General features: G+C 34.8%; 1 protein-coding gene across 1 annotated transcript in view; it reads left to right on the top strand.

Moving 5' to 3' along the window:
• Positions 1-23,709, top strand: part of INTS6 (integrator complex subunit 6) — a 93,332-nt gene that overhangs the window by 15,793 nt on the left and 53,830 nt on the right. The window contains exon 4 of the mRNA XM_060637245.3: positions 6,771-6,860. Coding sequence (XP_060493228.1) covers positions 6,771-6,860 — 90 coding nt within the window. The remainder of the gene's footprint in view (positions 1-6,770; positions 6,861-23,709) is intronic.

Raw genomic sequence — 23,709 nt, 5'->3', positions numbered from 1 at the left:
ATATGGTAGTAGAGGAAAATAGGATTGATAATGCCAGCTTTATGTTCTTATGTAGATTTTACAAAGATGTAAATAGGGGACCTAAACATCTAGTTTAGCAACTTAACCTTTAAAAAATTTTTAATAGCTGTCCTACTGAGTACTTGTCCAGTGGCATATGCATGAGAACCATTACTGATGCAGTACTTCTCACGGCGATTCTTTCCTCCTTTTGACATAGTTGCTGTTGTTGCTATTACTTAACTTGAAAAGGAAGTTTTAGGTTGAAAAAGCACAGTCTGTTTCTGGAAGTTTCTGATTTTCTTGCTAGGGAATACGCTTTTAGCCTATATGTGTAAGACATTATACATCCTAACATCTCTTTGGTTGATTTCTTTTGACTGTACCTTTCTGGGCATATGGCAAAATAACTAGACAATAGTAGGTGTAAGTAGCTGAAAATGCCATCACTGGAGAGCTGGTGGGCTGACATTTGGTGCACATTTTCTCTTCAGTAGCCCCTTTAATCCATGGGAAAAGTAGCTTTGCCATGGCTGTCCTTATGAGGTTGTTCCAAGGACTGATAACATGGAGCATGGTGCACAGGGAGAAAATGAGTCCTTTGGTACCATAGCAGAGATAGCCAATGAAAGTTTTACTGAATACTCAGGGGTGCCTTGCTTTTGCTTTGGAAGATAATAGTTAAGACTTATTTAAGAGTACAGTAAAATTCCTGTATCTCTTCCAGCCCCCCCCCCCCACTACATTTTAAATTTATTGGGTAAAATTAAAAATTCTGATTCTGAGAACTGGGTTAGTTTGTATTTGAGGGAAATATAGCCTTTTATATTTTCAAAAAATTTTTTTTGGAAAATTTTCAAAAACTTTTTTGCAAAAATGGGTTCTAGTGGGTAAGATTACTTTTTTATTATTTTTTTCATTTATTTATTTCTGAGGGACAGAGTGAGACAGAGTGTGAGTGGAGGAGGGGCAGAGAGAGGAGACACAGAATCTGAAGTAGGCTCCGGGCTCTGAGCAAGCATTCAGCACAGAGCCCGATGCGGGGCTTGAACCCACGAACTGTGAGCTCATGACCTGAGCCGAAGTTGGACACTTTAACTGACTGAGCCACCCAGGTGCCCCAAGATTACTTAATTTAATTCTTTAAATTTTCTTATTGAGATTTTATGCCTTAATTTCATTGTTTTGGCTAACCCCATGGTAATATTAAATTATTGCAAGAATTTAACATTTGCATTTTATGTTATCTTTAGCAGAATTTTTACCTGAGGTTTTTGACCAGTAGTAAAATCAGTTGTTTGTTTTTTTTTTTTTTAAATAAATTTTCTAAATGAGAAGATTTCCATTAGTAAATAGGTAGAATATTATACCTTGCACTCTATCCTTTAGGGACATATTTAGATTTCTTTGCACCAAGAAGTACAGCTCTGAGAGAACCATCTGATTTTAATTCTGCTAATGGCAAGAGTCCCTCTACTGGTTGCCTTTGATGTAGCAGAGCCTAATATTACTATTTTTTTTTTTGGAGATCTTGTAACTAAGATAAAAGCTATTTATAACTTTATGACCAAGGTGAATTTTGTGGTCTATTCTAATATGGACTGTCCCCAAATTGAGTGACTTCATAAACATACAAGGAATAAAAACGTAAAGATTTGGGAATTACTGAACTGCATTGGCTTGGCAACAGATAGTTAATGACATTATAAGTCACAACTTTTGACCTTGAAATGTTAAATTATTTTTTGTAACACATGAAAATTGTCTCATGATACTGGTAGACAACCAGAAATGTGCTTTAATTTACTGGGTAAAAATGTGTGAGAAAGATGCCAGTTATTTCCCGTGCTTCTGCCAAGCATAAATGCACTTGCACAGGCGGGGGAGGAGCAGTGTAAACTGTAGAGAAGAAAACTGTCTTGGAGCAACATCATCTGATCATTTGTTGCAGGTGATTTAGAAATTTATGCTTAAATAAATTTATTCTAACATTTATATTTCTATATAGAGGTAGGGATAATTTGTTCCTGAAGAAATAAAAACTGTCCTCTTGTATATATGTGCAGTAAGTCATTATTATTCTAATTTTTATCATGACTAATCCTATTGTCTTTTTTACTGTGATTCTTGAAGGGATCTTAGCCATGTTAGGGTTAAATAATTAAATAATTATTTTATTAAATTATTAAATAATTTATTTTATTAAATAATTAGCCATGTTAGGGTTAAATAATTAAATAGGTGAAATGAAGATGGTCATATTTTTCTTTACTTTTTTCTACCTTTGATCTTTATCTCAATTTTCCAAAATTTAAAGTCATTAAAGATCTTAATATTGTTTTACCTTGCTTTTGTACCTATGCTCTCTGAAAGTTGGTTGACATTCGTTTTCAAAAGTAAACATTCCATTTTGTTTACATTGTATTTTGTTGCAGTGTGTTTTTGTTGGGGAGAGGTATAATGATTTATATATAGACAATTTAGGGGTACCAGGGTGGCTCAGTCGGTTGAGTGTCTGACTCTTGGTTTTGGCTCAGGTCATGATCCCAGGGTTGTGGGATCAGGCTCTGTGCTAAGTGTGGAGACTACTTGTGATTCTCTCTTTTCTCTCTTAATTACCCTCTGCTCCTGTCCCCGGATTATGGTCTCTTGTTGTCTCTCTCTCTCTCTCTAAAAAAAAAAAAAAAATTTTTTTTTTGTGGGTGAGAAATCACAAAGCAACAGGAAACCAAGTAAAGGAATAGCTCCACTGTAGTTAATTTTGCTGTAGATAGAATATATTAAATAAAACCAAACTGATTGTAACACTATTAATTATTCTGTGAACATGGCACAGTCTAGGTTCGTGTAGAACTGTATGCAAGAGGATTTAGTTGCTACCAACAGGACTTTTAGATGCTGTGGAAAGACCATGATATTTAGAACTGGAATAAGGTTCTGGCTTTGCTAGTTACCAGCTGGGTAACTTTGGATTATATTATTTAATCTTGTGAATATTTTACTGTACCATGTTTTTAGGGTTAAATGAGATCGTATGACTGTTTTATTGTTATTATCAAGTACCTGATTATTAGTAATTTCAGGTATAGTCACTATGGAGAGTACTATGTGTATGACTCCAGTAAAGTTTCAACTAAAAGTTGGTTATCAAGGAAAGAGTCACTTATATTTTGATGTTTTAATTTAGCTTACATTTTAACTCAAAGGCTTTGCTGAATTTTAATACATTTTAACTTGATTTTTAGATATGATGGTCCTTAAAGTACGTACTGGTTTTTGGATGCATATCACCATTCGTAAAGTTCAATACGTCATAGATCATTGTTCTTTAATTACAAGTGTAACCGACTGGCCTCTGAAGAATAATTCTCAGTGTGCTTATACAGGAATAAAAATTGATGTCAGACTTTCATTCAGAAAATATAGAAGAAAATTTGAGTTAGGTGTAGAGGTGCTACAGAAGCACTGTTCCAATTATTTGGTCCACGTAGTTGTAGCTTAAGGGTAGAAGCAAGATAAAATAATTCTGAAGCTATCAGGATATCTTGGCCTTCTTTATCTCCCTTTGCCAATTTTTGATCTGTCGTGGTATTTGTAGAGACCAGGAGAAGAGAGTTCTATGTACATAGGTACATTTATTATTGGTGAGATTGGATTATCAGGCACCTGACACGATGCTTGTCGTATGGCAGCCACTCAGTAAACATTTGAGTGACAAACATGAGTAAATGGAGAGTGGATGGCTAGACTGACACAGGACAGAGGCAGTGTACCCTTGTATCCTAGCAAATTCATGAGTTGTTAATGTGTTAAGCTAGGGAAGCCCTCATTTATATTGAGATATAGGTAAAGTATCTATATCTTCTTTCAAAGCTTGTTGAAGTTTGAAAAATTCTCAGTGGTTCCATGAACTTGGGCAGGTTTGTATTAAACCTCAGTCAGTGAATCAATGAGTATTTTAAGTGCCCAGTGCTTAAATATTTTGTGCTCAGTGCTGAGGAAGAAATAATGACATGCTCCTTGACTTCAGTTTACTCAGAATCAGGAAGCAATGATGAACAATACAAGACAGTGTATTTTTTTTTTTTTTTTTTTTTTAATTCTTTTTTCAACGTTTTTTATTTATTTTTGGGACAGAGAGAGACAGAGCATGAACGGGGGAGGGTCAGAGAGAGAGGGAGACACAGAATCGGAAACAGGCTCCAGGCTCCGAGCCATCAGCCCAGAACCTGACGCGGGGCTCGAACTCACAGACCGCGAGATCGTGACCTGGCTGAAGTCGGACGCTTAACCGACTGCGCCACCCAGGCGCCCCCAAGACAGTGTATTTTTAAAAAACTATAGTAAATACACATAACAATTTACCATCTTAACCGTTTTTAAGTGTGGAATTTAGTAGGGTTAACTATTTTCACATTGTTGTGCAAGGTGTTGTATATTTAAATTAAAAATAATTTGAGAAGGAGAGAGGTTAAATGCTGCAGGGAAGTAGTATTCAAAATGTACTCCGTGGGGACGCCTGGGTGGCTCAGTTGGTTAAGCATTTGACTCTTGATCTCAGCTCAGGCCTTGATCTCAGGGTTGTGAGTTCAAACCCTGTGTTAGGCTCCACATTGGGCATGGAGTGTACTTAAAAAAAAGAGACAAAATGTACTCCATAACACCACTCCAAATCCAGTTTTATTTGAAGAAACATTCTATGTATCTATATTTTATTAAGTTTGAAAACTGCCACTATTAGAAGTTGGAGAGGGAGAACGATAAATTATTTAAGGGCAGGCTAATCAGGGAAGGCTTCATGGAAGAAGAGGACTTAAACTGGGCCTTAAAAATTCGGAATTGAGTGGGTTGTGGGCAGGGAAAAGGGAAGACATTCTACGAGAGGGAACCAGGTGAAGTTCAGCAGTGACAATGAACATGGGCTGTTTATAGATCTATGAGAAGACTTACATTATTAGAATTTATTATTTATGTTGGGGGTGAATGGTGTGACAGGTAGTATAGTGTAATGTTTCTCCAAATGTATTCCACTTACCATGAATGTTGTGGAGAAGGAAGGGAAGGTAAATTCATGTTTGTTTGTTTTTTTAATCCCCTGCAAGTCTTCTGTAACAGTTGGATGCTTCTATGCACTCGAAATCTTCTAAAAGTTATAGCCAACATATTTTAATTTGACCAGAGTTTGCTTTCCCCATTTGGAATCATTATTTCCTGGACACCTGTTTGAAAAATGTATATGCCACCTGCAAGTTGTATGACTTGATCAAGAAATTTAAACTGCCAAATCTCCCCTTCCCACTTTATGAAGATCAGTTAAAATCACAGTGTATGTGAAGTGTTTGTAAATACATTTAACAAATAGAGTATATGCTGTAATATGCTAGTGACTGAGAGCTATATAAGTGTAAGGGAAGTTTATTGAACTATAGAATATTACATGCATATAACCCTTCTACATCCTTGCTGTTCCAAATATGGTTTGTGGACATTAGCATCTCCTACATTGCAGTCTTGTTAGAAATGTGGAACCTTAGGGGTGCCTGGTGCCGGTTAAGCGTCTGACTTCGGCTCGGATCATGATATCTCGGTTCGAGTGTTGGAGCCCTGTGTTGGGCTCTGTGCTGACAGAACAGATTCTGCTTCAGATTCTTGTCTCTCTCTGCCCCTCCCGTGCTCACGCTCTGTCTCTCAAATATAAACAAACATTAGAAAAAAAAAATGTGGAACCTACTGAACCAGACCTACTGAATTAGAACATGCATTTTATCAAGATCAAAGTGATTCATATACACATTAAAATTTGTCATATGCTGTTCTGCATCATATCCAGCAAAACTTCATTCCATCCTTTCTTGAATGCGTTAATGGCAGAGAATTTGATAATTTTCAAACACAAGATTTACGTCTTTGAAATTCTAGCCTTTGGTCATAATTTTGTCTTAAATGTGCCTTAATATCTTAAATGAGAGCCATTTACATGTAAAAGATAAGTTTATGTTTTTCTGATTCCCTCATAGAATGTGTCCCTTAAAATTGATCATCATACTGAGTAATTTGGCCAGAGATTTGAGTGAAGTTACCGAAGTTCTTTCACTTTATATATGGAGCATTTGAGAGTTTTGTGTCACTTGTCTTCCATTGCCTCTGTCACTGTTGTTTTTGTACCTTCTCTTGCCGAGCAATTTAAGTAACATCCTTCTTAATTTTTCATATTGGGCTATCATTAAATTTCACTAACCTTAGAGTAGCCCTTGTGTTCCCATGGAACCAGATTTTAGAGCTCTTCCATGCATATATCCAGTCACTTGGTTAGATGTTTTGCTTACAGGCATAAATTACATTGCATTGTTATCTTCATGTACTATGTTGCCTTTCTCTTTAACAAGTTTTTCAGAAAAATACTGTCTTTTAATTTTGAATATCTAAATAAGATTATTAGAATTGAGCTATAGAGTTCCTTTTAAAAAATTAAGTACTTTTAGTTATTTAAGTATAAATGCTCACTGTAAAAAATTAAAATGATAGAAAAATGTAGAAAGAAGTGAAAAGTCTAACTTTTCCTCTACCTAATCCCATTTCTTTAAGGTTAACTTCTGTTTAGTGCATGTTTCTTTCTGAATCTTTTTTTAGTGTACAAAAGGTATATACAGTATATAAAACTTAATAACAAGAAAAGTGGATTTATACAGTGTTCTAAGAATTGGCTTTTTACTCAGAAAAATTAAGCTGATGTCTAGACCTTAATATAATTAATGTGTTTTTGACTTTAGGGACGAAACCCTTTTTTTTTGGAGCCAGCAATAATTATTACAATTACTGATGGGAGCAAGCTGACTACTACCAGTGGAGTCCAGGATGAGGTAAGTTATATTCCTGTCAGCATAGATTATGCAATTACAGTTGAAAAATTATTATTTGTATATGTACTGTAGGGTATTGAACACCTTAAACAGGTTTGATTATTTGATGCGGTCTAGAGTCACTTGTCTCCTAGGACTTATCTACCTTCTCTGTTCATAGCAGTGATCTCCAGATTTTCTTGAATAGGAATTTCTGTGAAAAACTTTGAGCCTCCCCCCATTCTCCAGCTCCACGTGTATTTTTGAGTTTATGTGAGGGTGACAGTTTCAGTTCATACAGTAAATTTAGTGAAAATGAAGTCTTATTTTCAGGTTGAAAAAAAATAGGCACAGCACGCTAATAATTTCTTCCATATCTCAGTGGATTGTCATGTGCACTCTACTGTGGAGACTTCTAGACTAGACTAGAGCAAAGCCAAGAGGAGTTTAAGACTAGGAAAACTGAAGGTTTTTAGACACTTTTATTCAAGTCATGACTTAAAGCTAGCCTCACCTATTCTCTGCTAGCATTCTTTATGCAGAATTGGTTGCGTGTGGTATGATAGAGTGGCTACAATAGACTTATTTTAACTTTAAGCTGTTTTTACTGTAGTATTTGATACAGTTGACCCTTGAACTGTGTGGGGGTTCGGATTGTCGACTCCCTTGTAGTTAAAAATTTGTGTATAGCTTTTGACTGCCCCAAAACTTAACTATTCATAGTCTGCTGTTCATGGGAAGCTTTACCAATAACATAAACAGTCGATTAATCCATATTTTATATGTTATATGCGTTATACACTGTATTCTTAATAATAAAGTAAGCTAGAGAAAAGAAATGTTATTAGGAAAATCATAAGGAAGACAAAATACATTTATAGTGCTGTACTGTGTTTATTGAGAAAAATCTGTATACAAGTGGATGTTTGCAGTTCACATTTGTGTTCAAGGAGCAACTGTATTTGTTTTTCAGAATATATTGATATAGATGGGAGGTGTTTTAGACTACTTTTTTTTTTTTTACTGTTTGCATTTGCTTTAGAATCTTAATTCTTGTATTTACAAAGGGTTTAATTAAGTAGGAAGAGTATAGTTTTTAAGTTTAGTAATTTTTAGAAATACTTTCATTCGTGTGATGTTGTGGAATGTCACTTGGACACGGAGTCAGGATGCGTGCGTTCTGGTCTTTGTTCGGTTACTTTCTAGCAGTGAACTTTGTACCAGTTACCTAACTTCTCCAGTACTCTTTCCTTGTCCATGAAATAAGTTGGCAATTCTTGCCTTACATCATAGTTTTGTTGGAAGACTGAAATGAAATAATATAGGTCAAAGTGCTTGCTAGGCTATAAAGCAATGAGCGTAGTAGTGTTCTATCATGAAACAATGGAACCAGTAGAGTTGTCATTGCCTGATCTTGAGTTGTGTGGAAGAGAACCAGAATTGTTTTGTTTGAGCAGTTAATGTTAAAGGGAATTTAGGATATAATTCATAGAGATAGAACTGAAAATTTTAGGCAGATTAAAATTCATATGAAATAATTTATAGTCTACATAATTAGTAGCATTGGAATGCTACATAGCTGAACCTAGTGGGTTTTTGGATTTTCTTGAACTAGGTTGACATGCATAGCCAATTATGTCCTGCCACTGTCAGGACCCAGATGGATATTAATTATATATATGAACAAGGAGTAGAAATGTTGCTTAACTTTAAATTTGAAACTTTGAAGTTGATTTTTCCCACTTTACTCTCCTTTTGAAAAATTTGAGAGGAAGATTTAGGTATCAATAATCAAATCAGAGGTATTATTAATAGAACCCATAGTAATTTCTTCAACTTTATTTTATATCAATTAAGTCTTCTGGTGGTTTGTTTGTTTCCTTCCTTAATGATTTTGATTTATAGTTGTGATGGCTGACAAAATATTTCTATTTTTTGTAAAATATTCCTACATGTAAGATTATTCATTCAGGATGCTCTGTCTTGCTGCCTTTGTAGAAATGTCCTTTGGGGTACAATATATTTTGTTCCTATATAACTGGATTCATCATGTTTATAATATTTGTTTTGGAGGACCTCCTTTAACTTTTAAACATATTTTGAAGTATAAATGGATATTAGAATTGCTCATCTTTCTTCCCAGGTTTTTGGGAGGGATATTGGAGAAATGGGACTTTGTGCTTACAGTAATCTAAAACTACCTGGCAAGTAAGATTGGGAAGATTTTCTTGTGGGCAAGCATCTTCCATTTTAGTTCTCTTGTAGCTTCTATGATAGTTAGCCTGGTACTGTGAACAGAGCTTATATTAAAAAATATTGATTATAGATACTATGGTATGAGTTTGGTAGTCCTCAAGATGAAAATTACTATTATTTATCAGAGGCAGAAGATTCGTTTGTTTTAAGGCAAAGGTTTATTTTGCTAATGTAGTTGGAACATAGGTCTGTGAGTTGTTTTGGTTTTCAAGGTTAGGAATGTTTTTGATCCTTTGCACATTTGGTTCTTAATGTCTCAACAAGACTCCTCTTGTGGGGCAGAGAGAATGTACCCCAGATGTGCATATAGTTGAAACGTAATTTTTGCTAAAATATTGGGAAATGTTGGTCTGTTCTAGCCCAAGTAATTAAATTATGTGTTTCATTTTAAGGAGTCTTTCAATTAATAAAAAGTATAAAGATGCTTTTTGTTTGCTTGTGTGTGTGTGTGAGCGCGCATGCACGTGTGCACATGCGTGCTACATGTGATCTATGTTGTCATAATTTCTACTAGACAATGAGAAACAGAATTTTGTCTTTTGTCTCTTCCTCTTCAGATCTCTGAACCTTTGCTTTTGGCAAAACTTGATTCTTTTTTAGATTTATTGAATGAGTGAATATATCAGTGATTTCTATGCTTGTGTATGTATAATTTTTGATTGCCTGTGGCTGCTATTGATGTGACCTGTTACTATTTATGGAGTTGTGCGTCCCACCTGACTGATATCCTCTGCTCAAAAGAGTTATACTATCTCACATGGGGTATTATATTTGATCTGCTGATGTTATTTTTCAGGAATAATGTGTTTCTGCTGCTTTAAAATCATCCTTATGGCGTATAAGACGACTTAGAGCTCGTGTAGTCTTTTTATTTTACAAATGAGGATATTGAGATCCAGGGAGACAAAGTGATTTGCTCAAGGTTATAACATTTTTTATTGCCAAAATCTGGATTAGAATTGATGTATAAATTCCAAAGACATCCCAGCCCCTCCAGACCAGTGCTTTTTTTCTGTTATGTCTCCTGCTTCTATATTTGATTTGTTTTTTTGTTTTGTCCTAAAATTTATCTTCTGTTTACCTGATTTCCTGTTTGTCTACTTCACCTTTCTATACAATTGTGATGTAGACATTATGTTCTTGTTCACTCAGTGCTCATTGAATGACTCTTATGACCAGGGCATTCATTTCTAGGCAATGAGGATACAAAAGATGAACAGGGTAGATTTCTGGTTCTTTTTTTTTTTTTTTTTAATTTTTTTTTTTTTTAACGTTTATTTATTTTTGAGACAGAGAGAGACAGAGCATGAATGGGGGAGGGTCAGAGAGAGGGAGACACAGAACCCGAAACAGTCTCCAGGCTCTGAGCTGTCAGCCCAGAGCCTGACGCGGGGCTTGAACTCACGGACCGCGAGATCATGACCTGAGCCGATGTTGGCTGCTTAACCGACTGAGCCACCCAGGCGCCCCGATTTCTGGTTCTTAAGTTTACAGTCTTATGGGGGGAGATTACTCATTAAATAGTTTTATTAAATAGAGATATATACTAAGTGGGAGCACTAAAGAGGGAGGGGAGTGTTAATATGACCTGTTTTGTGTATGTGTTAAATCCTGTGTACTGTGAATTTTTATCATCATTTAAATTTTCATTGAATTCAAGGGTCTTGTGGATGATTTAGTATTAGGATGGACTCTTAGCTTGTATCTGAAATTATTATAAAGAAGCCTGGTATAAAGTTGTTTTGAGCCTAGAAAATAGTTAATAGAAAAACTTGGTGTCATATTGTCTCTTGACCTGGCTAAGTTTGTTGAGGACAGAATGACCCAATTTCTTATAACTTATTTGTCAAAATCATATAGGGATACCATTTCCTCTGTGATAGTTCATCACTTAGCAGTGTGTTAGGAGTTAGGAGACTAACGGTTTTGTATTGCAGGCAAAAATCTTGAGCTGTATATGATCGTTTTACCTTATTTCATGACTTTAATTGTCTTTTGGCTTCATTTAATGAAAGTCCAGGTTATTGTCTGACGTGTCATGAGTGTGTTTCTAGTGTAGTACTTCTGAATAACTCTCTAGGACTTGGTGACTGTTGAGTTGGACGAGTATGTGTGTATTTTTTGCCTCCTTTTTTTTTTTCTTTTTAAGTGTAGCTATTTGATAAAATTGGTTCACAATATTTTCACTTTTGAGGAGTGAGTTAGATAGGATTTTGAATTCTGATACACAAGAAAACTGTATTGCTTAGCCTCGTAGTAGTATTCTTTGATGTTGATAAGTGTACGCACTAATGGCCAATTACAGTACCATTCATTATGTTTAGTACTGATGTATCAGGTGTTTTGGTAGAATCACAAAATCAGAATTATTGAAAAAATTTCGTTCTGTTTTTAATTTCCTGCAAAGATCCTCCCTAGCACTGTTTTGCAATGGAAAACTATTCTTACTATGATTCCAGGAACACATGGCTAACTATATTGCTCAATAAAGTAGCCAGAAGAAATCCTGCCAGTACCTTCTTGGCGATGAATGGCATTCCAGGGTAGTGTAGTAGTTATTTTTCTCTTCCTTGAAAGTGCTAATAGTAGTATTATCTTTCAAATATTGAGATTTCTATATGCTGAAGAATGTTTCTGCATCTCTTTATCAATGTTGTGATTGCCCTGGAGGCTAACGTTTTAGAGAAGATACTTGCAGTAAAAAATAAAATGTTGGCTTTTGACATTAAAAGTTTTGCCTTCTTGGGGCTACTGGGTGGCCCAGTTGGTTAAGCGTCCAACTTCGGCTCAGGTTGTGATCTCACAGTTCGTGAGTTTGAGCCTCGCGTTGGGCTCTGTGCTGACAGCTCAGAGCCTGGAGCCTGCTTCAGATTCTGTGTCTCCCTCTCTCTCTGCCCCTCCCCCGCTCATGCTCTGTCTCTCTGTCTCTCTCTCTGTCTCTCTCTTTCAAAAATAAATAAACATTAAAAAAAAAGTTTTGCCTTCTTATGACTTTCCCAGCTTTTTAAGACAAACTAGGACAACTACTTTTATAACTTCTTGGCAAATGTTCAGAAAGGGCTTCTGTAGAAAGAGAATGTTTGAGTAATCTCAGCTCTGTGTTGAAGTGGCTACAGATTAGGTAGGGTTTTATCTTTCAACTTGTCAGTTCTCAAAAGCTGATGCAGAAGTCCCCTCAGCCTTTGAGAGGTGGATTAGTGTTAGTGATTTTTCTGGATCATTCTTTGTAATGTAAATGTTTTTACCTTTTATAAGGATAATCTTTAGGATCTATAATTATGGTTTATTTAACTCTTTGTGATCTGTACTGATCAAGACAATCCAGAATTTTTTGAGTTTTTCCTTGTACCTGAAGTTATTCTGAAATCTCATCTCTCCTGCCATAAATGTTTTTATTTTAGTAAAGTCCCTAAAAATGTGTTAAAACTATTTAAAAATTTTTTTTAATGTTTATTTATTTTTGAGAGAGAGAGTGTGAGTCGGGTAGATGCAAAGAGAGAGGGAGACACGGAATCTGAAGCAGGCTCCAGGCACTGAGCTGTCAACACAGAGCCTAAAGCGGGGCTCAAACTCACGAACCGTGAGATCATGACCTGAGCTGAAGTTGGATGCTTAACGGACTGAGCCACCCAGGTGCCCTGTGTCAAAACTATTTTAATTATATCAGTCAAGACTTTTAATACATATTTAAAATAGTTGTTTTTTCCCCAGTACACTTAGAATTTTGGAGCAACTTTTTCGTTCTTTTTTCTTTTTAAAAAAACCTCTAAGGAATCTTGAGGAATGTCATTGTAGTATCATGGAATGTACCCAAAGGATCTGTGTGTAAATGCATTTTTTTGAGTTTTCATTCATCCCTTAGTAGTGATGCCTCTTACTGATTTCTAGGGACTCAGTAATTTGTGTCTTAGTAGTTTGTGTTTAAATGTTCTAAACATATGTATAACATTACTGTATATGTTAGTCTCTATCAATTCAACTTTCTAAGAACATTTAATAAGAATTTGTTGGATACGGATCATTTGTATTTTCTTTTTATACCCATATTTTTGGCCCTATTCTCTCAACTCCTGGATTTATTATTCCTAGTGTGTTATAGAAATGTATATACATCTGTAATTGAAAACTGAAAATATGTAAATGGTAATATGTATATATGTATATAATATATAAAATATATACATTTATATACATATATAAACAAAATATATGTATATTGAAAATACGTAAATTATAATACAAATTTATAATTAAGAGAAGTTGGTGAAATGTTTCAATTCGATAACCTATAGTGAATTTCAGCAACACATTTACAGTACTCTTATTGAATATATCTTTTTTCAAGGGCACGTGGAAAGAAAAACCCTTTAAGGATGGATTGCCCCTAGCCAAACATTTCAATAGAATAATTTTTTTAAAATACTGGCTTATCACTCTTTAATGAAGCTGTATGGCTACAATAAGTAATCTATTATCTAGAATTCTGTGGTAAGATATATCAAAATAATTTTTATTCAGCAGGTGAGGCAGTTTCACCCTGCATTTTATTAGCCTGTCAGAACCAATAAGCAATCAGAGATGCCATACATGTAAGGAAAAATTTACTTAGAGATGTTTCTATTACCCTTCTGATTGTAGCTCTTCCATATATAGACTATAATGTTTAGAACGTTAGTTTTCAAATGGCTACATCAAAATCACCTAGGGTATTTTATAAAATATTTATGGCTCAGCTCTAATTCTGAAAATTTTAGTTCAGTTGATCGTGACAGGAACCTGGGAATCTGTATTTTTGAAAATGTCCCAGTTGATTCTGATACACATATTTGAAAACCATAGTTTTAGAATACAATATAATTACAAATATGTATTTTAAACTATAAAAAACACATTTGAAAGTGAACAACTTTAACAAAGCACCTTCACCATTTTTGACTTACAATGCTAGCAAAATATTTTAAGATAAAAATTAATTGTTGACCTTTGGAATTGTTAAACTTGGGAATGGGCTTCCCGGGAATATGGACTAGGTCTTCTGTGAATATTTTTTACTGTGTTTGATATGATTTAGAATCGATTATTGGATAGCCCTGAAATACTAACATGTGTGCTGACCACAGTCTATAATTACTGCATTTATGGTATGCCGAGTTTGAGGAGGGCTTTTAGACCCTGAATATGAGATGAGGTAGGAGAGGAGAGGATAAGAAAAAAAGAGTAATTTATTCATATTATCTGTCATGTGCTTGCTATCACTGGCTTAAGGAGTTTTTATCCAAAGGACTGCATAGTATTCTGTTATCCTTATTGTGCTTTAATTCCTGGTTTGGATATTCATAGCTAGCATTATTAATATATATATATATATATATATATATATATATATATATATATATATATATATATATATGTAAATATATATTTATTTTAATATGGATGGATATATATATATATATCCATCCATACACACACACACACACACACACACACACACACTCAGATGAGGGCAATTTATAAAGAATTGGTGATAGTTACACTTAATTTTTGCTTTCTAGAGAGTTCCTGCTAAAATACCCTTCTCTAATGAATTGTTCTGATTTTCAATTCTTAAAGTATATTTTAGATTAGTTCATCAGTATTTGTGTGTGTGTGTGGGGGGGGGGTATAGTAACTTTGCTTGTGTACAAGAATAGTGGCACACCATACATTTATATTTAGTACTACTATTTTCTAGGTATTGGGGACACAAAGATGAAATTAAGCAAGGCTCTTGCCTCCAGAAGACATATTTGAAGATAGGCAAGGAAATAAGCATTTGTAACACACTGAGATAAATCTCATGGCAGAAATAAAAGCTTTTGAGAGAGCATAAACAGGGGAACTAGGTTATGAGAGATGAGTAAGGAATTGAGCCATGATACTTCAAGAGGAGGGAATAGTGTGTGAAAGTATGAAGGCATGAAAACAGTATATGGAGAGACTTGAAATTATATGAGTGGAGTATAGAAAGCATAGGCAAGAGAAGTGGTTCCTTGAAATGTAGGTAGAGGCCAGAAGAACCCCCTAAGGAGACTAGACATCATTCTGTTAACATTTGTAGAGGAAGTATTGGAGGTGTTGAGCAGCAGTGGAGTCTCATGATCAGATTTGCATTTTAGTAAGCTTACTCTGCCTGCAGGGGTGAAAGAAGATAGGTTGAAGGATGGTAAACTGGGAAGAATTAGCAAACGACATGAAATAATCCAGGAGAAACATGGGGTGTGCTAAAACTAAGCCAGTGCTGGATAGAAGGGCAGAAATGTGAGTGAGAGATTTGATGGGTATGCTAACTAGGCAGGTCTTCAGAGATGGTAAAGTAGGAGAAAAAAAATCAGCCTTTGAAAGGGATTCTGAACCAGGGTCCATGCTTGGGCTTTAGAGGGTTCTGTGAATTGCCTGAAAACATACTAGACATTGTCCATTTGTGCAATTATCCACATTTTTCTGGGGGACAGAGGTCTGTAGCTTTAACCATATTCTCAAACAAGTATAAAAAAAAAAAAAAAAAAAAGATGGCCTAGTTGTATTTCAGAGTTTCCAACTTGAGATCTGTGTGGATGTTGTTAGTGTTAACTGAAATGGGGATATTGGATATATAGTAGAAAGGAATATCAAATAATTGTTTGATAAAATATCTTGAGGGTACCAATATTTTAAAGGAGTTACAAGCCAACTTTTAAAACAATAGTTCAAAGACTTTTTCTTGCCTTTTAACATTATGTCCTAAGAAAAGTATTTTGTATTTAAAAACAAAGAAATAAGCAGAATTTATCTCTAAATTTTGATAGAGTTTGTATTTTGAAGCAGATTAAATAAGTAAATCTTAAGTCATTTTATTACTTATTTATCAGGTCCTTAAGTTTTTAAATTTAAGTCATAGTGATATGAACATTTAAAATTGCTTATTTCAAGTAAGTGTGAACATTGAACTTGAGAATGCTGGGAGAACAGCATTGTGTGTGTGAGGACACCTTGTACTAGTGTGAAGTCCACTGAAGAGGATGCAAACCCAGTTTCTTTTCTGTTTATCAGTATGTGATTTAAGAATAGTTGTAGATTGGCTTTAACTGCACTAGTAGTTTTCTGCCAGTTAAACTCCGTGAAAGTGAGCCTGTTAGATGTATTTTATGCCTCTCTAAGTCAGATTACAGTTTGAGAGCATGAAAAAGTTGAGTATTGGTCTCAGTACTGGTGAGGCACAATCCCATAAGCCATAGGCTGTTAGTTGTTTATAAATACCTTCATTATACTTATTTAGCTGTGTTCCACAAATAGTTATTTTATATAAACCTCCATTTTCAATTGTTCTTTTCAGACGTAATAAAATAGATATAAAATTTTTTAGATTTGTGTATTAGGAATAAACTATGCAGTGACTGGAACTATGGTCTTTACATCAAGGCAAGGCTGCATTTTGATCTAGACAAGGCTGTTTGGTTTATTTTTCCCCACGCTCTGTCTTTTCAGGTTGAATTACTGATTTTTCCCCCTTTGTTTTGTTTGTTGTGGTTTTGATGTTTTTTTTCCTTTCAGCTAAAGGAGCAGCCCAGTGGTTTTCAAGAAGTGCCAAAGTGCACTGACTGTCTCATGATGACTGGTGCCTCAGGGAGGGTCATGATTCCTGGATACAGGATCGACCTGATCCTGGATGTCACTTCAAGCAGTCAGATCGTGGGGAAAAGCCTTGTCTAATGGCTAGCCTTCCTCAAAACTCTGATGCTAGTCATCTCGGAAGGCCTCAGAAAAAGCCTTAAAGGTGAGCAGAGTAGAGTGTAGTTCTCTCTGGGGGCTGTGACTATTGGTTGGAGAATATGATTCAACATAGAATGACAACCCTAACTTGACAAATCCAGGTTCAACTGGTAAATTAACTTTAGTTTATACATTTGTTGGTGATGATGATCAGACCCCAACTTTTGAGTTGTTAGAAACTAATAACCTCTTAACCTTAAGATCTGTGAGGGGAGGAGTTTGAGATTTCCTGGGCCCTTCAGAACCTTAGGTTAGTATCTGTTGTCTTCAATGTAAGTAGCCTACTATCATAGCTAAGGAACATTTTGGTTATAAAATCAGAAAAGTACAGATGGATTAAAAAAATTAGCTAGTGAGGTAATCTCTGAGTTTATATATTTATCATGTGTTAATTTGTATATCATGTATTGATCATGTGTATCAGGCAGTTGGGCTTCAGGATTCTGATGGACAAATTTGCATTTGATTTGTCTGTTATAATTAAGAAAAATTAACTACCTTTGAAGTAGTTTATGTAGTTCGTATTCTATTGCATTCAACTTGAAGAATATTAGGACTGTTGCATTATGTGAATAACATTTTTAGACTCAATAAAAAGATCTTTTAGAGATGCATTGAGCATTTTGTTTTGGAAAAAGTTTCGTTCTAGACTTCTTTCTCTGTGCTTTGAAGCACTTACAAAACCTAGTTGTCATATAATAACCTTGGTTGCCAAATTTTCAAGTAAACTCTAAAAATTTGTCCTAAGACTCAGTAGGGTTTTTATCTATTTATTTATTTTGTTCTTGTTGTTGAGTTGCCTGTATTAGTAAAAATGAAAAAATAATATGGGCATGCACTATCCCCAAAGTTTGTACATTTTTATGTTTAGATATTATAAACGTATAAATGTGTGTGTATATATATATATATATATATATATATATATACACGTATATATACACACACCTTATATTAATATTAGAAAATATCTACAAAAATAGAAATTTTTAAAGATGAGATGAAAAAACTTATACAAAGGAAATTCTGATATTTTCTTCCCTCACATCATAATGTATACCAGGAGTTTGCAAACTTAAAGGGCCAGGTAGTAAACATTGTAGGCTTTTCAGCCCATATGATCTGTTAAAACTACTCAGTTCTGTTGCTGTAGGGCAGAAACAGCCATAGACAATATGTTAAACCAGTGAGTGTGGCTGTAGTCAATAAAATTTTATTTACCAAAACAAACATGGGCTGAATTTGGCTGGTGAGCCATAGTTTGCTGACCTCTGGAGTCTGTCTTGTTTTGTAGACCACTGAATTGCGTTATACTACTTTAGGTCCTTTTCACCATGAGTTTTAGAGTGTAGTTGATCTTGCTTAATGAGGTGAGCAGAAAATACTAGTGGTCAGAATGTATTGTTTAGTTGAACAAATACTTCTTGAAACCAGTGATATTCAGACAAAAGGTTGGGTGCTGGGAGTATGAGTTTGGTGACAGAGAGGTCAACAGGTCATGGTGTAAGAAGTGAAATGATTACAGCACAAGCTGCTGAGAAAGTGAGGGTGGCGCTGGGAAATGATGTCTGAGGTTGGACTTTGAAAGATTAATTCTAGTTTGTGAAGCAGATGAGTGTAAAAGCATAAAAGGAAGTAGATGAGCATAAGGCATAAAGAGAGGAAGAGAACCTTATACACCTCAGCACTGATAGTTGACAGAATGTTCAGGAAAGAAGCAGCAGGAAATGAGAGTGGACAGATGGCATGGCCCATTGTGTATGCCCTGCCAAGGAATGTAGACTGTCTTAGAGGTTGATGGTAATAACCATTGAAGAGATTTTGGTATAGGAGAAAGTGATCAGATTTGGATTTTAGAAAGATAGTAGCAGTAGTATAGAATAAACAAGTTGTAGGTAATTTTGGCACCTTTTTTTTTTTTTTTAAACCTCCTTATAAAAGACAAAATTGTCTGTGGGTCGTTTTATGCTAGAAATAAAATAAAGGAACTTGGAATAATATTGAGCAATAAAAAGAAATGGAGTACTGACATGCTATATAACATGGACAAACTTCCAAAACATTATGCTAGATGCAAAAGACCACAGATTGTATGATTCCATTTTTATGGATCATCTATAAAGTAGATTAGTGGTTGCCTGGGGTGGGCTGGGGACTGACTGCAAATGGGGATGAAGGATCTTTCTGAGGTCTGGAAATGTTCTAAAACTGGATAGTAGTGATGGCAAACGATGCAAATTTACTAAAAGTAATTGGACACTTTTAAAATGGGTGAATTTTATGGTGGGTAATTATTTTTCAATAAAGTTGTTAAAATGTTAGACCTCACCATTGAAATTTGTTGGAATAAAACTTTGTGAAAGAATTATTTTCATATCATTGATTGCCAGGTAATAAGTGCTCTTTCCTCTGAACAGATACTGTTCTTAAATTTACTAGATTAAAAAAAAGAATTTTTTTTTTTAACTTAAAGGATATGCATTGTAAGTAACTATGTGGAAACTACCAACTAAATGATTCAGATTATTAACTAAATTTTATAGAATTCCCTTTGACTAATAATTTCTTAATTTTCCTTTCCTTATTAAATATCATATGAGGAGAACTATCTTAAATGCTTGTATTGGATAATAACATAAAAAGCTAGAAATAGGGGGCGCCTGGGTGGCTCAGTCGGTTAAGCGTCCGACTTCAGCTCGGGTCATGATCTCACTGCTTGTGGGTTTGAGCCTCGCATCGGGCTCTGTCTTGACAGCTTGGAGCCTGGAGCCTGCTTCGGATTCTATGTTTTCCTTTCTCTCTGCCCCTCCTCCCACATGCGCTCTGACTCTCTCTCTCAAAAATAAACAAACATTAAAAAATAAATAAAAAGCAAAAATAGCCTAAGGGAAATGTACTTGATTTTTTTTTTTCAAGGAAATAATTGCTAAAGGAAGAACCTGAAGTATGGTGATTTTAATTTGTCATTTGTTTTTCATAATTTTAATAGTCATTGAAAACGAATGAAAAGAATGCAAAGCAATTGGAAAATGGTTAATTAAAATAATTTATTGAGGGCTTACTATGTGCTAGGCACTGTTTCTTAGAAACAGATTCTTACTATGTTACCTTCTTTTATTCCTGGCTGCCAAAATAATTTATATTGAATGTAATCATTAAGAAAATAATGTGTAAGACTTAATTTCGTTACTTTTCATTGTTTCAAGGTAATTTCATATCTCAATTCCCAATTCTGTGACAGTGAGGAAAATGAATGTTAGTAGAGCTGATTCTCAATTGAGAGGCATAGCTAGGACTAGTCTGTTGGGTTTTTTCTTTTTACTTCAGGTTTATTGCTCCTTACACTCTAGTGTGGGATTTAAAAAGAAAAAAAGCATACAGTACTGTATAAGGATAGACGTCTAAATCAATGGATAAATTGAGAGTTCAGAAATAAAACCCATACATTTGTGGTCAGTTGATTTTCAACAAGGAAGCCAAGAGTTTAATGGGGAAAGAAGAATCTTTTCAACAAGTGGTACTAGACAACTAGATAGATATCCTTATGCAAGAGAGTGAAGTTGGACCCCTGCCTGACACCATATACAAAAATGAAATCAAAATATGTGGGCAGTGTAAATGTGACAGCTGAAACTCTTAGAAGAAAACATATAGCCTAACTCCTCATGACTTTGGATTAGGCAGCGGTTTTTTAGATATGATAATAGAAGCACATTCAAAGAAAAGGTAGAAAAGTTGAACTTCATCAAAATTAAAAACATTTGTGCTTCAAAGGATATTATCAAGAAAAGACCGTATAACAGGAGAAAATATTTGCAAATCATATATCTTCATAAGGGCCTAGTATCCAGCATATAAAAAGAACTGCTATAACACAAAAATAAAGACAGCCCAATTGAGAAATAGGCAATGGATTTGAAATATTTCTCTAAAGACATACAAATTGCCAATAAGTGCATGAAAACAATGTTTAGCATGATGAGTCATTGGGGAAATGCAAATCAAAACCATAATGGAATACCACTCTATGCCTATTATCATGGTTATAATAAAAAAAATGTATAGTAACAAATGTTGGTAAGAATGTAGAGAAGCTAGAACCCTCATACATTACTGGTGAGAATGTAAAATGATGCAGCTGCTACCTACGGAAAATTAGTTGGCAGTTCCTCAAGAAGTTGAACATAGAGTTACCTTTTACCCCCAAACTCCATTTCTTGGTATGTACCCAAGAGAAATGAAAGTAAGTCCACATAAAATGTCTCAGTATCATTTATAATAGCTAAAAAGTAGAAACAATCCAGTGTTCATTAACTGATGAACGAACAAAGTGTGGTATATACATACAATGGAATGCTGTTTAGCCTTAAAAGGGAATGAAATTCTGACATACTACAACATGGCCGAACCTTGAAAACATGCTAAGTAAAAAGCCAGATACAAAAGCCTAGTTACTACATGATTCCATTCCTATGAAATCCTCAGAATAGGCAATTCCATTGAAACAGAAATATATAGGGGTTGCCGGGGTTGAGGCTAAGAGTTGGTGCTAATGCGCATGAGGTTTCTCTTTTGGGTGATGGATGTGTTCTGAAATTACGTAGTGGTGATGGTTGTATAATTCTGCCTCCCTGGGTCAGCCATTCTAAAAAAATGAAACAAAACAAAGGGAAAAACTTGTGTCTTTACCCTCATGTACCCTATTTCCCTTTCTAATGATTTTCTTAAATCTTGTTTCCTTTTGTAGCAAATTTAGGAATTATTTCTGATATCCCCTTGACTTTTCTACCTTCTTTTTTATTCTTTAATCTGTTACATTCTGACTTCTTCCATTCTTAGTAAGGTCAATAATGCTTTCTCATTTTCCAAATTCATTCATAGGTTTTTGAGTTTTCTCTTCCATGAGGTTTTGCCTGCATTATTGAACACTCTTTCTTAAAAGTGGCTTCTGGGTTTATATTTTCCTGGCTTTTATTTGGCTTTTGGTTCCATTTAATCATTGATCTTGCTTTATGCCTATCTGTCCCCTTGTTACTTAGATTTTTTTTTTTTTTTGCCTTTACACTTGACCTGTTCATTTCAGGCAATTTCATTTATTCCCACAGCTTCATCCATCAGTATATACAGATTTCCATCTCTAAACAGATTACCAAGATGTGTTTTTCTAGCCATTATCTTTTAACTTTCTTACTTTTAATTTTTGAGATGGTGTCAGTTTATAGACATAACCCACAAAAACAAAAGCTCTTTAGGGTCCTCATTAATTTTTAACAATGCAAATGGTGTTACAGTATAAACTGTTAGAGCACTGCTGCTCTCGGGGAGGGTGTGTATTTTATTGAGATATAATTGACATAAACATTAGTTTTGGATATACAACATAATGATTGAAATTTCAAGATCTACTCTCTTAGCAACTATTAAATATGCAATACAGTATTAACAGTAGTCACCATGCTGTATATGACAGCTCTCTGACTTCTTTATTTTATAATTGGAAGTTTGTACCTATTGTCCCCTTTCTCCCATGTTGCCGCCCCCAGACACCTTTATCTTTCTCATTGAGTTTTGATGCTAAGCACTTGGGCATTCTCCCTTTTCCTTTTGTTTCCTACCTTGGGATATCTATACTCCCTTTACCAGGTATAAAAGGCCCTTTATGATTTGATCCCAACTTTCCCCATGCTTTATTTGGTTTACATTGCATCTGAGTGCTTCACCAACACCAAAATGTTGTTCATTGAGTCCATCACACGATTTACCAGTACCTGTTCCATGATTCTGGGGTGCTTCCTATCTCTTCCTACCTCTCTCTTCCCAAAATGTACTCAGTATTTGTTGAGACACTGGGCAAATGCTACCTTCTGTAAAGCTTTTAGGCATTTAGTCACATTTTTTTCTGTGTACTTCTGGGGCTTAATTCTTATCACTCTTACCCCAGTTTATATTCATTGTGTTACTTGTAAGCTTCTATTGCCACTAGATTTTGTGGTGGCCTATCACACGTCTTTCAGTTTGGAAACTCCTATCTTTTAACTTATTTCTTTGATATATTTTTTTCCCATCTGTGTCTCTCTTCTGACTTCTGAATTTATCCATTACTGTTATCCTCATTATTCTTATTTATCTTTTCTGTCCTTCTTCCATCTTTGTTCTTTCTTGGAGTTTTCCTTAACTGGATTGGTAAAGGGCTTGGCTTGTGCTAAAGTTTGTATATTGTTTTATTGAGATGAAATTTGCATAATTCAGTGGCATTTAGTAAACCTTTCCTCGTTAATAAAACTCTCATACTGGGAAGAAATCTAAAGATGCTGTAACAGAGTGCATTGGTTCTTTAATCCTAAGCAGCAAATCCTGGGATAGTAGATTTCTTGCATATACCTTTTTCTCAACCAGATAATTTCAGTTTTGGTATCTTTGGCTGTTCAACTGTTCATGGAAATAATCAGAAAAATAATTGAGGGTTATAACTGTTGAAGGGTAAAACCTTAGGGAGAAAAAGGAAGTTGAAGGACTAAGTTTTGAGTCTTAGAACTATTCCTACATTTACTGGAAAGGAGGAAACTGAAATGAAACTTAAGGGCCTAATTCTAGTTATGTGGGTTTGTTGTTGTTGTTACTATTTGTTCTGAGGAAGAACTAAGGCTGTGTTATATTTGCGGAACGAAATTTAAGAAATACTCAGATTCACCAAAAAAAAATGTTAACATTTTATTTGAAGCTTTTTTTCATCCATATTATCTGAGCAAATCTGAGTAATTGGGATTAGAGTGGGACTTGATCCTGGAGGTGCCAGCTTTCTATTTATTAAATCACAAAGGCA

Source organism: Panthera onca, chromosome A1 (genome assembly GCF_046562875.1).
Source record: "Panthera onca isolate mPanOnc1 chromosome A1, mPanOnc1 haplotype 2, whole genome shotgun sequence".
NCBI lineage: Eukaryota > Metazoa > Chordata > Mammalia > Carnivora > Felidae > Panthera > Panthera onca.
The sequence above is the reverse complement of the archived record's forward strand: the minus strand, read 5'-3'. Positions and strand labels throughout refer to the sequence as shown.